This window comes from Anomaloglossus baeobatrachus, chromosome 2, assembly GCF_048569485.1.
Source record: "Anomaloglossus baeobatrachus isolate aAnoBae1 chromosome 2, aAnoBae1.hap1, whole genome shotgun sequence".
Classification (NCBI taxonomy): domain Eukaryota; kingdom Metazoa; phylum Chordata; class Amphibia; order Anura; family Aromobatidae; genus Anomaloglossus; species Anomaloglossus baeobatrachus.
The window spans coordinates 514,359,879-514,376,968 of NC_134354.1; the positions used below are offsets into that span (position 1 = coordinate 514,359,879).

The window sequence follows — 17,090 nt, forward strand, 5'->3', positions numbered from 1 at the left end:
ATTTTTTTTAACCCTGAGCTGATGTTTTTTTTGTTACCATTTTTGTGTAGATGTGATGCTTTGATCGTCTCTTATTGCATTTTATTGCAATGTTGTGGCTACAAAAAAATGTAATTCTGGGATTTAGATTTTTTTTCTTCTTGCGCCATTCACCGATCAATTTAATTTATTTTATATTTTGATAGATCAGGCATTTATTAATGCAGCATTACCAAATATGTATATTTTAATTTTTTTTTTAATTGAGCAAAAGGGGAGTGATTTTAACTTATTTTTTTTATTTGTTTCATATTTTTAAAAACTTTTTTCCTACTTTTTATTGAATTTACTATTTCTCTTAAGGAACTTGAAGCTGCGATCGACTAATTGCCTGTGCTATACAGAGCAGTGCACTAGCACTGCTCTGTATAGCACTGTTCACAATCTATTCACAGGTGGATACTGTTGAAAGACATAGGGTCATTAGCTGACCCCTAGCTATCATGACAACCCATTGGTGCCACGCGACCATGACATGAGTGCACTGATGGGCTTAAAGAATGATATACTCCTCACTGGCATGTGTTAAATCTTGTTTTGTTTATGATTATTGTACTTGTCCCTACTATGTGTACCCCTTTTCCACATGTAAAGCACCATGGAATAAATGGCGCTATAGTAAATAATAATAGCAATAATAATAATAATAATACTGGTTAACAGCTGTGGGCAGATCTCAAATCCCTTGCAGCTGTTAGATTAAATTAGCCATCATGTGAACAGAAAGAAGACGGCTCGGTGTGCTAGTTTGCATCAAAGGCAGGAACACAACCTTTGACGTACTTGTACATCTAAGGTCGTGAAGGGGTTTGAAAATTTTCAAAGAAGCATTCCTAAAAAAGCCTTAAACCTTTTAATTTGTGATGCTAAAAAACTTTCTCTATATCTTACGCTAGCTCCTCATTTAAAGGTGACCAGTACCATATGCATGTACTACCTAAATATTGGTGACTGGGGGCTTCCTTGTTCATGGGGTGCAAGATGGTAGCGATTACATGATTTATTCATGTGACCTGTTGCTGCCGTTATTCTCCTCTGCGATGGTGTAGAACAGGAACTAAACAGCTGAATGCTTTAAGGACATAAGCACATACAACCAACAGAATCTTTTGTATTAGGTTTTTGACCAACTTTTGATGAAGTGGTAATCTTGTTTAAATTGGATTTGTCACTACACTGATTCAATGGCACAAAAATCTTATGCTTTATGATTTATAGTCAATAGCTCCAACTTTCTGCCTCACTATCTGTACAGAAGTGTTTAAGTGTGTACGCGCAAGCTGCGTATGTGTGTGCTCACAAGTGTGCATATGTCAGTGCATGTAGCTCTTTCGTTATGAATTCAGCAGACTCATAACTCTGATTCCAATCTCCGAACAATTTAACCTATTTTTTGGTTTTATTCTAATCCATAACAGGAGATGTACCAAGCTATACACTGTAAGTCTTTATTTTTGAACATTAGTTTTAGTTAATAATGAAAATAATAAAAGTATAAATTTTTTTAGATATTTAACGTCTATTAAAATACACTGTTAAAATATTTTCTTTTTTTTATAGGCTTGGCCATGGAATCGATATGGTTGTTACTGCTGTTGTCAGTTTACATGTTGCCAGTGGCTGCACAGTTTAATGGATACAACTGTGATGCTAGTCAACATAGCAGGTTTCCAGGTAAGAGACATTTAATGCTATTGATCTGTTAATCTTTTTACATTACACTTACAATGCTATGTAAAATATATATGCTGCCAGGAACTGTAGACATAATAATGTCCGGAAATAATATAAAGGCTGTGCTTATTTTGGGACATTATCAAGATTTAATTTTAATTCTAAAAATATACATTTTTTATGTAGATGCATTCTCTATTTATCTAGTTACTCGTCATAAAGGTCAGTCATATGATCTGTACTACTATATTAGTGTGCAAAATGCATGAAATTAGTTTGGTCCACTAGAGTATTGAGGTAAAGTGTATCTCTAGTAAAAGTGTAATCTACCAAAATATTAAATAAATTATTCTGATCGGAAACAGTGTAATAAATAACACAAAAAATAATAAAATTCCACAATTGCTATTTTTTGGCTGCAGCAACAACACAAGAAAATGAATGCCGGGTGACTAAAACATCACATATACTGTAAAACTATCAAATATATCAGCTTGAGGTGCAAACATCATGGCCTCACACACCTCAATATCCCATAAATTAATAACGACTTTTTGAAAGCCGCGACACAAGCAAGATTTGTTTATTCAAAATTTCTGAACTTTTTTTCACCACTTAAATAAAACAAAAACTCTACATATTTGGTATCTATGCAATCATACCGACCTGGAGAATCATACTAGCAGGTCAGTTTTATGGTAAAATTAACTCTCGAAATAAAGAAACCAAAAAGCAATCGCAGAGTTTTACTTCTTTGCTGTTTCGCCACACTTGGAATTTTTTCCTGCTTATCATAGCATGATACGATAAAATGGATGGTGGCTTTCAAAAATAAAACTCATCCCTCAAAAAAACAAGCTGTAAGATAGCTATATCAATGGTAAAATAAAAACGTTATGGCCCTTTGAATAAGGGGATGAAAAAACAAAAGCACTAAAATAATTAATCGCTCGGTCTAGAAAGGGTTAAATGTGGTGGTAGCATCTTGCTGTGGGAATGATTTTCTTAAGCAGTGACAGTGAAGCTGGTCAGGGTCAATGGGAAAATTGATGGACTAAATACAGGGCAATTCTGGAGAAAACCTGTTCGAGGCTGCAAAAGACTTGAGACTAGGTCACAGGTTCACCTTTCAGCAGGACGACTCTAAAATTACTGTCAGCGCTACAGTGGAAAGGTTTAGATCAAAGCATATTCATGTGTTTGAATGGCCCAGTCTAGATCCAGACCTAAATCCCATTGAGAATCTGTGACAAGACTTAGAAACTGAAGTTCACAGATGCTCTTTATACAATGTCACTGAAAGAGCCATCTTGTAAAAAAATGGGCAACATTTTTAGCCTCTAAATGTGAAAAACTGGTAGAGACATACCCCACAAGACCTACATCAGTAATTTCAGTGAAAAAATACATAGTATTGACTCAGGGGGCTGAGTACAAATGCACATCATAATTTTCAGATTTACATTTTTAAATTAAAAAAACATATATCATTTCCTTTACACTTCACACATACTACCTAATTAGTGTTGGTAGATCACATAAAATCCCTATAAATCCATTTAAGTTTGTTGGTGTAACATTAAATTATGTTTAAAACTTCATGGGGGTATGAATACTTTTTTATGGAACTGTATATTTTTTTCAAAATTCCTTGTTGTAGTAGTCCAAACATACAAAACAGCTGATTATAGTGACAGGTTCACTTTTGAGACACAAAACTAAGAAGTTTTTCTTGCCCTGTTTGTTTTTACAGAAAGTGAAAAATACCTGAATACCAGACATTTTTCTCTAACCAGATGGGTTTTGGTCACTTGGACATTAAGTATACTTTGAAGACTTGGCCGGGGGCAATAGCCGGAGTCAAGATTAGTCCGGCATTGCCTCCAGTTGGTTTTTCCTAGTAATGCTGCAGGATATTGACTGGTTAAGGAGAGATCTTCCAATCATCTGTGACAGAGCTTGGGAAAGCCAGCCTTGGGCAACGTCGGACTAATCTGATCTCTGGCTATAGTCCCCAGCCACATGGTAGAATCATATTTTCTCTAAAATGCTGGAGAATTTTAGATAATAATATCCCTGGCTGTTTTCATGTGTCAGGCTATGATTCATGCTACCCACTATTTGAGTAGCCTGAATTGCCTGATACCTTTCCTTTAAGAACATTTTTTGCATTTAAGCAATCAAAAAAGATTCAATATAGTAGTAGTATTGCAATATTTTTGAAAAATTTGGAAAAATTGGTGAATTACAATTTCAAACAATCAGCTTATCTCCGAGATTGTTGTTACGATTTGCCGAGATCGCACCTAGGTCGTTTATTAGCGGTCACACGTAACGATCTCACAAACGACTCAACATCGTTCAGCGATATATTGTTTGTCCAAGGCGGTCGTGTGGATGTTGTTCGGCGCTGGCAGGATGTCAAACGTACCAATATGTCTGCTGTGTTCCAAATGACGAACAATATTTTGAAACTGAACGACGTGTAAACGATCAACGATTTTTCAACTTATTTGCGATCGTTCAGAGTCGCTCGTAGGTGTCACACGCAATGACATCGCTAACAATGCCAGATGTGCGTCACGAAATGACCCCAACAACATATCGTCAGATAAATCGTAGCGTGTAACGCCACCTTTACTCTGGTTGTTTGAAAGCAGCATATGGTTCTTGAAGCAATGAAAAGCTGCTTCTAAAAGAAGCTTGAAATGGGCAATTGAAGCAGCGCTGCAGACTTGTGTTTGGGAGAGAAGGAGCTAAGATAAGGTAATGAAGCATATGTCAAAATGTGTAACATTACACATGCTGAATCCCCCAGAGTTCGCTTCAAAGACCCCCTGAGATAGCACTCAGACAACAAGGGCACAAAGATCCTGCACACATAGACAGTGAAAAAAAGTGAAAGAGCAGTAGACTACACATGCAATATAAAAAATGGAGTCTCCAAATAAAAGGAGGTGAGAAAATAGAGAATAATGTCTATTTTTTTACGAATAATTAAAATAGGTGATGACATGTAGCACTTAAAAGCCAAATTAAAGATTCATATAAGGAAAACGGATCAAATTACTTTATATAGGTAATTAAAAATTGTAACTTTTCCAAATAAAGTTAAATTGATACCTATAATAATAATAATAATAATAATTTATTCATTTATATAGCTATATATATATATATATATATATATATATATATTCATAGACCTATATGTGGTTGAAATGGATGACTAGGAACCGTATATGTAATTCATAATATTTGCATATTGAAAATTTATTTCAATTTGTTTAAAAGCTACAGACAAAAAGGTAATATTATTACCTTGACAAAAATGCAAATAAAAGACATATTACTGAAAATAGTCATGAGCTGCATATAGACTACACATGGCATTTTAAAAAATATAGGACATATTACCTAGGTTAGATATAAATATATATATATATCAGATATTTGGTAAAAAATAGCTTTGAAAAACCTTTGTAATCCTCAGGTTTTCAGATATCTTTGAAATATATTCTCACTTAAAGGGAATATGTCAGAAGGATTTTGCTACCTCATCTGAGAGCAGCATCATGTAAGCAAAGAGATCCCGAATCCAACTATGTATCACTTAGATTACTGGGTGTAGCCATTCTGACACAATCAGAATTTTTAAGTTTAGCCATGTAGCAGAGCTGAGAGAGCTGTCCTGCCCACACCAGGCTCTATAGAAATTGTACATTGACAGTGAAGTGTCATCAGAGGAAGGGGACTGCTAGACTGCAGTGCACTTTCATTGTAGTTCGAGCTATGAGAAGTCCTGCTTTGCTCTGCTACTTAAACAGCCAAAGCAGATCAGAAACAAAAGAAATGGGGAGCTCATACTGTGCTGCTGAAGATATAACATAAATCCAAAGAAGATCAAATGAAGGTGGTTTTATTTTACGCGTTTCAAAGTGTCTCCCTACTTCTTCATCAGGAAGTCCACCAATATACCAATATGTAAGCACTGATCTGCTTCAGCTTGTTAACTGTGTGGACTCTGCAGCAGCCGATTAATCAGGTTGTGTGACACACAACCCTATAAGATAAGCACATTCCTTTATCACTTGTGCATGCAAGTTGGATAAGACCCTATTGCGCTTTTTCCCCTTCAGCTTTCTGCTGCTTAAACAAACATTGCAAATAAACCACAGATCAGACCTTGACAAGACAGGCAGCCTTGAACAATGTTTTAGCCCTTGCCGCATGCTGTTTTCAGTTTACATATCAAAAATCTGCTGACAGATTCCTTTTAATGAATTAAATAAAAAAAATGAAAGTGCAGATGGAAATTCATAATTTATCCATAGGCTCTCTTGCAGCCATAAGTACCGTATTTTTCGTTTTATAAGATGCACTGGATTATAAGACGCATGACAAATTTAGAGCTAAAAAACTTAAAAAAAATAAAAATGGGGTCTGTCTTAGACACCGGTTTTGTCTTACCAGAGGGGGGCGGCAGCGGTGGTGTAGCGGGGTCACAGGAGGCAGAGGCTGTGCAAGCAGCGGTGTCAGGTCAGTGGTGTCAGCGGCGGGTCAGTGACAGTGGCGGGTTAGTGACAGCGGCCGTCAGTAATGTCAGCGGCTGGTCAGTGGCAGTGGCGGGTCAGTGACAGCGGCAGCAGTGGGTCAGTGGTCGGTGGGTCAGTGACAGTGGCAGTGGTGGGACAGTGACAGCAGCAGCGACAGGTCAGTGGTCGGCGGGTCAGTGACAACAGTGGCAGGTCAGTGACAGCGGCAGCGGTGGGTCAGTGGTCGGTGGGCCAGTGACAGCGGCGGGTCAGTGGTCGGCGGGTCAGTGGACGGCGGATCAGTGACAGCGGCAGCGGCGGGTCAGTGGTCAGCGGCAGCTGGTCAGTGGTTGAGCAGGCCGGTGCGGATGGGCGGCCTGCTGGCTGCCATGCTGTGTGGGCGAGAGGCTGCGCGGACTGAGGTGTTCGCAGTCCCGGTTCAAATGATGACGCCCGGAGCAGCTCATGCGCAGATGGAGCTCTCATGCAAGAGCTCCATGTGCGCACGCACTGACTCCCGAAGCGGCGCTTGCGCAGGTGCTCTCATCCAAGAGCTTTATCTGTGCATGCGCTGACTCCCATCACCATTATTTGAAACCGGGACCACGGACAGACTGGGACACTCACCGCACAGCCAGCCACCACAGTCCGCACAGCCGCCCGCCCACACAGAGTGGCAGCCAGCAGGCTGCCAACCCTCACAGAGAGACAGCCGGGACAGAGAGGTACCCGGCCGCCGGCACCAACAGGCACCCAGCCGCCCGCACGCAGTGAACCGCATCTGGCAGCCCGCACGCACCTGGCCCCCCGCACACAGAGCTGCACAGACAGCCGCCCCCGGTAAGCTATATTCAGATTTTTCCTCCTAAATTTTTGGGAGGAAAGGTACATCTTATAATCCGAAAAATACGGTAATTTGTTTTCTCCCTAGTTGCCATTGGGAAGATGAATATCTCTCTCTGCAGCCGGAGAGATTCAGCTAATGAAAGTATATTACTGAACATTTTACCTGTGAAACTACAAAACAGAGACACACTTTTAAAAGATTTACGGATAACTTCTATGGATTCCTATACTTTCAAGCAGTATATTCTATAATAACGTCACATGTCCACCTGAATTGTATTAGTATAGATCCAGAAAAGCAATGCCATGGATAGAATTTTCAGCGAGGCTGTTAAACCAGCATTTGATATGTAAGTAAAGAACTCGAGGGTTAAGGAAGTCACAACAGTCTATAGTTGGATAATAAATAACACATTAGATGATGATATTTTTTGCTAGGGAAAGGCATAAAAGATGGATCTTAAAGCAACACGTAAATTTATTAGAGACAACGCCAGTTATGGTGGTAATTAAAGGAATGCGTTCATTACACTAAATATTTCCCATTTTGTTTATGTTAAAAAAAAATCTTTGAACAAATGTAACATTAGACACAAAAATTGGAAAATATTCAGAAAAATGTAACAAAGAGACTTTTTTTGTTGCAATTCAGGGAAAATAGGTCATGAAATAAAAAGAGCAAACTGTGCTGCAGTTTTTCTTTTTCTCTTTGTGCTTTTCATCTATCTTTTTAAGTTGCCACAAATGCTTGTTTAATTAAATCAAAAGTGAAATATTTTATACATGTATTTAATATATGTGTGTGTTTGAACTCTGCATTTCATCTTGCTCTGGGCTTTTCATCTGGTAGATTCAGTTTGAGCCAATAAAATTATAATAATTTACTGCAGAAGCTGACGGGAGATATGGAATCACTTTCTTCAAAAAAGAGGGTGTTATGATTGAAATGGTATTCATCAACAAAATGGAAAATGCTAGATCAGGATGGATAGAAAATCTAAAATAAATATGAAAATATAACTTAAAGTGGAGGTTTAATTTTGTTGAACCAAAGATGAACCCACTCTTATATACTAAGGAATTGTAATTGTGTGTACAGTCATTGCTTATGGAATGCCAAAAAACAATGATTGTGAAAGCAGCAGGGCTAAGCTTATTTATCACGAAGTCCTGAAATCTGCGACATCATTTTTTTTTTTACCACAAACGTTCAGATTCATCCCAATTAAGCAACAAATGTAGTATTGCTATACCCATAATGCTATTACTGGCTTTTGTACTTGAATAGTCCTTTAATAGGGCAATTTCCCTTTGTCTTCAATTTCTGTCCTAAAAGAACAATTCAATACTGTGTTTTCTGACATGTAGAATAGTTTAACTTTCATTTATGTAACCAGAATTGGACTGTCTACCGGAGGAATCGCCAGTAATACCATGCCTGGCCGCGGTTACCTGCATTGAACTCTGGAGCTCTCACCTGAGCTCCGGAGTACAGCCTGGACTGAACTCGGGTTTTTAGGACTGAATTGCGAGCGCCAACTGATTTCCCAGCGATTGCAGTTCAGTTCATGTCACAGCTGCGGACAGGCCGGGCTGAACTCCGGAACTCAGGTGAGAGCACCGGAGATCAGCCCGGCCTGTCCACAGCTGTCATGAACTGAACTGCAATTGCCAGGGAATCAGTTGGTGCTCGTGGTTCAGTTCTGCAAACCCTGAGTTCAGTCCAGGCTGTACTTCGGAGCTCAGGTGAGACCTCCAGAGTTCAATGGAGGTAACCACAGCCAGGACTGGTTTTATTGGCGGTTCCTCCAATAGCCAGTCCGACACTGTATGTGACTGTAATCAAATCCCCGATATGTAGAATTTTATGCATTTCAAATTTTAAACAGACAATATGTTAAAAAGCAGAAATTAGAGGATAAGGCAAAGATCAAATTTATCTGTTTTTACTGAGTTTCCCAGAAAATTTGATTACAGAGAAGTCATTCTCCGCAAATTTAATGTCGAAAGTAAAAAAATACTTATACTCACCTTTCCTTTCACCCTTTAGAAAAATATGCACTTTAGCAAATGTGTATTTCTGCAATATTCTAGTACAGTTAGGTCCAGAAATATTTGGACAGTGAAACAAGTTTTGTTATTTTAGCTGTTTACAAAAACATGTTCAGAAATACAATTATATATATAATATGGGCTGAAAGTGCACACTCCCAGCTGCAATATGAGAGTTTTCACATCCAAATCGGAGAAAGGGTTTAGGAATCATAGCTCTGTAATGCATAGCCTCCTCTTTTTCAAGAGACCAAAAGTAATTGGACAAGGGACTCTAAGGGCTGCAATTAACTTTGAAGGCGTCTCCCTCGTTAACCTGTAATCAATGAAGTAGTTAAAAGGTCTGGGGTTGATTACAGGTGTGTGGTTTTGCATTTGGAAGCTGTTGCTGTGACCAGACAACATGCGGTCTAAGGAACTCTCAATTGAGGTGAAGCAGAACATCCTGAGGCTGAAAAAAAAGAAAAAATCCATCAGAGAGATAGCAGACATGCTTGGAGTAGCAAAATCAACAGTCGGGTACATTCTGAGAAAAAAGGAATTGACTGGTGAGCTTGGGAACTCAAAAAGGCCTGGGCGTCCACGGATGACAACAGTGGTGGATGATCGACACATACTTTCTTTGGTGAAGAAGAACCCGTTCACAACATTAACTGAAGTCCAGAACACTCTCAGTGAAGTAGGTGTATCTGTCTCTAAGTCAACAGTAAAGAGAAGACTCCATGAAAGTAAATACAAAGGGTTCACATCTAGATGCAAACCATTCATCAATTCCAAAAATAGACAGGCCAGAGTTAAATTTGCTGAAAAACACCTCATGAAGCCAGCTCAGTTCTGGAAAAGTATTCTATGGACAGATGAGACAAAGATCAACCTGTACCAGAATGATGGGAAGAAAAAAGTTTGGAGAAGAAAGGGAACGGCACATGATCCAAGGCACACCACATCCTCTGTAAAACATGGTGGAGGCAATGTAATGGCATGGGCATGCATGGCTTTCAATGGCACTGGGTCACTTGTGTTTATTGATGACATAACAGCAGACAAGAGTAGCCGGTTGAATTCGGAAGTGTACCGGGATATACTTTCAGCCCAGATTCAGCCAAATGCCGCAAAGTTGATCGAACGGCGCTTCATAGTACAGATGGACAATGACCCCAAGCACACAGCCAAAGCTACCCAGGAATTCATGAGTGCAAAAAAGTGGAACATTCTGCAATGGCCAAGTCAATCACCAGATCTTAACCCAATTGAGCATGCATTTCACTTGCTCAAATCCAGACTTAAGACGGAAAGACCCACAAACAAGCAAGACCTGAAGGCTGCGGCTGTAAAGGCCTGGCAAAGCATTAAGAAGGAGGAAACCCAGCGTTTGGTGATGTCCATGGGTTCCAGACTTAAGGCAGTGATTGCCTCCAAAGGATTCGCAACAAAATATTGAAAATAAAAAATTTTTTTTTGGGTTTGGTTTATTTGTCCAATTACTTTTGACCTCCTAAAATGTGGAGTGTTTGTAAAGAAATGTGTACAATTCCTACAATTTCTATCAGATATTTTTGTTCAAACCTTCAAATTAAACGTTACAATCTGCACTTGAATTCTGTTGTAGAGGTTTAATTTCAAATCCAATGTGGTGGCATGCAGAGCCCAACTCGCGAAAATTGTGTCACTGTCCAAATATTTCTGGACCTAACTGTATAATTTAATTCCATTTGATTATATTAGCTCATCTCTATAAGGGTCGCTCATATTTGTGTATAGCATTCGTTTATTTTCTGATGCAAGAGAATCAGATGCGATATGCTAATGATTAGAGATGAGCGAACCGGTCCCGGTTCGGCTCGAGGTCGGCTCGCCGAACGGGGGTCCCGTTCGAGTTCGGTTCGTCGAACGTTCGACGAACCGAACTCGAACGTATAGGCTAGAATGGGAGGCAATCACAAACACATAAAAATGCATGATAAATGTACACAAACAGTTAATAAACATTGCCATAACACTTACTGGTCCTCGCGATCCCTTCTGCACTCTGTCTCCTGCCGCTATTCCATCCGATGATCGCTGAATCCTCCCGGTGACCGGCACTGCCAGCAGAGATGCAGGACATATCGTGACGTCAAAATAGCCATGTGACCAGTCACGTGGCTATTATCTCATTGGCTACAGACTGGTCACATGACTATGACACGTCATGTAGGACCTGCGAGTGCATCTCTCCGGTACACGGTGCACATATGTGTATCGCCGTGTACCGGCGACATGCTCTAGCACACGGTCGACTCCCCGTTCCGTTAGGGACCGGCTGACACAGCCGGTCATTAACGGAGATCACCGTTGCCATAGCAACGCAGTTAGCGGTGATGTCACCGCTAACCGCGGCTCCGAGAGCACCGTTGCTATGGTAACGCGTCTGTCAGCGTTACCGCTGTTACCGCTGACAGCCAGCACTGATCACTCACGGAGTGAAGGCTGCACGATTGTAGTGAGCATTGTAGTGAGGATGGAGGTTCCCCAGCCCCAAGTGATGAGCTGGTGAATCTCATCCTCACTACAATCGTCACTACTACTACACTAGTGAGGATTGTAGTGAGCATTGTAGTGAGGATGGAGGTTCCCCAGCCCCAAGTGATGAGCTGGTGAATCTCATCCTCACTACAATCGTCACTACTACTACACTAGAAAGAAAGAAGACAGAAGAGCAGGATCGTGGAGGGCTGACAGGGGATAATAAAGATGGAGTCTCTAGTGTGTCTGTGTATTTATTTCTATTAAAGTATTTTTTCTCTGTGTGGTGTTTTTTTTAACCCTTTATTGGAGATTCTTAATGGCCGGGTCAAACGTGCCTGACATTAAGAATCTCTGGCTTAATACTGGCTAGTAAAACAAAGCCAGTATTAACTCATGATTACCCAACAAGCCACCCGGCTCCAGGGCTGTTGGAAGAGTTGGATACAGCGCCAGATGATGGCGCTTCTATGAGAGCGCCATTTTCTGGGGCGGCTGCGGACTGAAATCCGCAGTAGAGGCGCCCAGAAACCTCGGGCTAACCTGTGCTGCGGATTCCAATCCCCAGCTGCCTAGTTGTACCCGGCTGGACACAAAAATGGGGCGAAGCCCACGTCATTTGTTTTTTAATTATTTCATGAAATAAGTGAAATAATTAAAAAAAAACGGGCTTCCCTATATTTTTGGTTCCCAGCCGGGTACAAATAGGCAACTGGGGGTTGGAGGCAGCCCGTGGCTGCCTGCTGTACCTGGCTAGCATACAAAAATATGGCGAAGCTCACGTCCTTTTTTTTGTAGTTTTTTGGCAAAAAAAATAAAAAATGCTTCCCTGGATTTTCCATTGCCAGTGAAGGTAACACCAAGCAGTGGGGGTTAGCCGCCAGTAGCTGCTTGGATTACCCTTAGCTAGCAATACAAAAAATGCAGCGGGAGCCCATATATATTTTTTTTAATTATTTATTTAAATAACTAAAAATAAAATGGGCTTCCCTGTATTTTGATTGCTAGACATCACAGTGCTGTAAAAATAAATCTTTAAAAAAATGACGTAGCGCTCCGCGGTATTTTTGATTCTCAGCGCAGATAAAGCAGACAGCTATGGGTTGCCACCCCCATCTGCCTGCCGTTACCTTGGTTGGCAATCAAAATACAGGGAAGCCCATTAATTTTTTCTATTTAAAAAATGGTTAAAAAAAAAAATGACGTTGGGTCCCCCCATTTTTGATAGCCAGCTAGGGTAAAGCAGACGGCTGTAGCCTGAAAACCACAGCTGGCAGCTTTACCGTGGTTGGGGTCCAATGTGGAGGTCCCCTCAGGCTCTTTTTTATAATTATTTTATAAATATTAATAATTACACAATAAAAGTAGGGTCCCCCCCAAATTGGATCACCAGCCAAGGTAAAGCGGACAGCTGTGGTCTGGTATTCTCAGGGTGGGAAGGTCCATAGTTATTGGGCCTTCACAGCCTAAAAATAGCAGGCCGCAGTCACCTTAGACGTGGCGCATCCACTAGATGCGCCAATCCTGGCGCTTCACCCCAGCTCATCCCGTGCCCTGGTGCAGTGGCAAACGGGGTAATAAATCGGGTTGATACTAGCTGTAAAGTCACCTGAGATCAAGCCCAGCAGTTTGTGATGTCATGGCGTCTATTAGATACCCAACATCATAAACTGTCAGTACTAACAAAAAAAAAAAAATCGACAAAAGAAATTTATTTGAAAAAACAGTCCCCAAAACATTCCCTCTTTAACCAATTTATTAGAATGAAAAACAAAGTCAGGTCTGGTGTAATCCAAGGGGTTGCCATGACGATCCACACTGTCCCAGTCAATGAAGAGCAGGATGTTCCCCATTGGCTGGGAGAGCAATGCAGTGACCTGAGCTAACATCAATGGGTCAGCCCAGGTCACTGCAGGGCATGACAAGTGCTGCTGTCAGCGAGGTACATTACCTGCGCTGATCTACAGCACTGCTGACAGCCCCTGTCACTAAGTTCAATGACCGCCGCCTTCACAGCCAAGAATCGCGAGAGGCCCGTGACGTCACCGCTAGTCAGTCTCGGGTCGGAAGCGAGAGAAGGTGATGTGACAAGCGGCGGCCATGGAGGACAGTGACAGCGCTGAGGTCGGGATGGCGGGACTTCATCACCGCAGGCAGGGCCGGCTCCAGGTTTTTGTGGGCCCCGGGCGGAAGAGTCTCAGTGGGTCCCATACACACGCAGACACACACACATACACAGATACATACACGTACATATACATATTTAAAGACAAACTCACAAAAATACATATAAACAGACAAATCTATACAGTCATATACACTGACATACATAGATACACATCATACATGCATACATACAGAGACACACACTGCTATGCTGCATACATACATACAGACACACACATACTGCTCTGCATGCATACATACATATAGACAGACACACACACACTGCTCTGCTACATACATACATATAGACAGACACACATACTGCTCTGCTGCATACATACAAACAGACACACACACACACACTGCTCTGCTGCATACATACATACAGACAGACACGCATACTGCTCTTCTGCATACATACATACATACATACAGACACGCATACTGCTCTGCTGCATATATACATGCATACATACAGACACGCATACTGCTCTGCATGCATACATACAGACACACATACTGCTCTGCTGCATACATACATGCATACATACAGACACGCATACTGCTCTGCTGCATACATACATGCATACATACAGACACGCATACTGCTCTGCTGCATACATACATGCATACATACAGACACGCATACTGCTCTGCTCCATACATACATGCATACATACAGACACGCATACTGCTCTGCTGCATATATACATACATACATACAGACACGCATACTGCTCTGCTGCATATATACATACATACAGACATGCATACTGCTCTGCTGCATATATACATACATACATACAGACACATATACTGCTCTGCTGCATACATACATGCATACATACAGACACGCATACTGCTCTGCTGCATATATACATGCATCCATACAGACACGCATACTGCTCTGCTGCATACATACATGCATACATACAGACAGACACGCATATTGCTCTGCTGCATACATACATACATACATACAGACACGCACACTGCTCTGCTGCATATATACATACATACACGCATACTGCTCTGCTGCATATATACATACAGACACGCATACTGCTCTGCTGCATATATACATACATACATACAGACACGCATACTGCTCTGCTGCATATATACATACATACATACAGACACGTATACTGCTCTGCTGCATACATACATGCATACATACAGACAGACACGCATATTGCTCTGCTGCATATATATATACAGACAGACACGCATACTACTCTGCTACATATATACATACATACAGACACGTATACTGCTCTGCTGCATACATACATGCATACATACATACAGACACGCATATTGCTCTGCTGCATATATATACATACATACAGACATGCATACTACTTTGCTACATATATGCATACATGCATACAGACACGCATACTGCTCTGCTGCATATATACATACATACAGACACGCATACTGCTCTGCTGCATACATACATGCATACATACAGACACACACACACACTGCTCTGCTGCATACATACATACAGACACGCATACTGCTCTCCTGCATACATACATGCATACATACATACAGACAGACACGCATACTGCTCTTCTGCATACATACATACATACATACATACAGACAGACAGACACGCATACTGCTCTGCATGCATACATACAGACACGCATACTGCTCTGCTGCATACATACATGCATACATACAGACACGCATACTGCTCTGCTGCATACATACATGCATACATACAGACACGCATACTGCTCTGCTGCATACATACATGCATACATACAGACACGCATACTGCTCTGCTGCATACATACATGCATACATACAGACACGCATACTGCTCTGCTGCAATATATACATACATACATACAGACACGCATACTGCTCTGCTGCATATATACATACATACATACAGACACGCATACTGCTCTGCTGCATACATACATATAGACACGCATACTGCTCTGCTGCATATATACATACATACATTCAGACACGCATACTGCTCTGCTGCATATATACATACATACATACAGACACGTATACTGCTCTGCTGCATACATACATGCATACATACAGACAGACACGCATATTGCTCTGCTGCATATATATATACAGACAGACACGCATACTACTCTGCTACATATATACATACATACAGACACGTATACTGCTCTGCTGCATACATACATGCATACATACATACAGACACGCATATTGCTCTGCTGCATATATATATATATACATACATACAGACATGCATACTACTTTGCTACATATATACATACATACATACAGACACGCATACTGCTCTGCTGCATATATACATACATACAGACACGCATACTGCTCTGCTGCATATATACATACATACAGACACGCATACTGCTCTGCTGCATATATACATACATACAGACACGCATACTGCTCTGCTGCATATATACATACATACAGACACGCATACTGCTCTGCTGCATATATACATACATACAGACACGCATACTGCTCTGCTGCATATATACATACATACATACAGACACGCATACTGCTCTGCTGCATATATACATACATACATACAGACACGCATACTGCTCTGCTGCATACATACATACATATAGACACGCATACTGCTCTGCTGCATATATACATACATACATACAGACACGCATACTGCTCTGCTGCATATATACATACATACAGACACGTATACTGCTCTGCTGCATACATACATGCATACATACAGACAGACACGCATATTGCTCTGCTGCATATATATATACAGACAGACACGCATACTACTCTGCTACATATATACATACATACAGACACGTATACTGCTCTGCTGCATACATACATGCATACATACATACAGACACGCATATTGCTCTGCTGCATATATATATATACATACATACAGACATGCATACTACTTTGCTACATATATACATACATACATACAGACACGCATACTGCTCTGCTGCATATATACATACATACAGACACGCATACTGCTCTGCTGCATATATACATACATACAGACACGCATACTGCTCTGCTGCATATATACATACATACAGACACGCATACTGCTCTGCTGCATATATACATACAGACACGCATACTGCTCTGCTGCATATATACATACATACATACAGACACGCATACTGCTCTGCTGCATACATACATACATATAGACACGCATACTGCTCTGCTGCATATATACATACATACATACAGACACGCATACTGCTCTGCTGCATACATACATACATATA

General features: G+C 40.8%; 1 protein-coding gene across 1 annotated transcript in view; it reads left to right on the top strand.

The window, feature by feature from the left end:
- The first annotated feature begins 1,607 nt into the window (after nucleotides 1–1,607).
- The window catches only part of LOC142290334 (zona pellucida-like domain-containing protein 1), a 249,459-nt gene continuing 233,976 nt past the window's right edge, over nucleotides 1,608–17,090 (top strand). Inside the window, exon 1 of the mRNA XM_075334296.1 lies at nucleotides 1,608–1,713. Coding sequence (XP_075190411.1) covers nucleotides 1,608–1,713 — 106 coding nt within the window. The remainder of the gene's footprint in view (nucleotides 1,714–17,090) is intronic.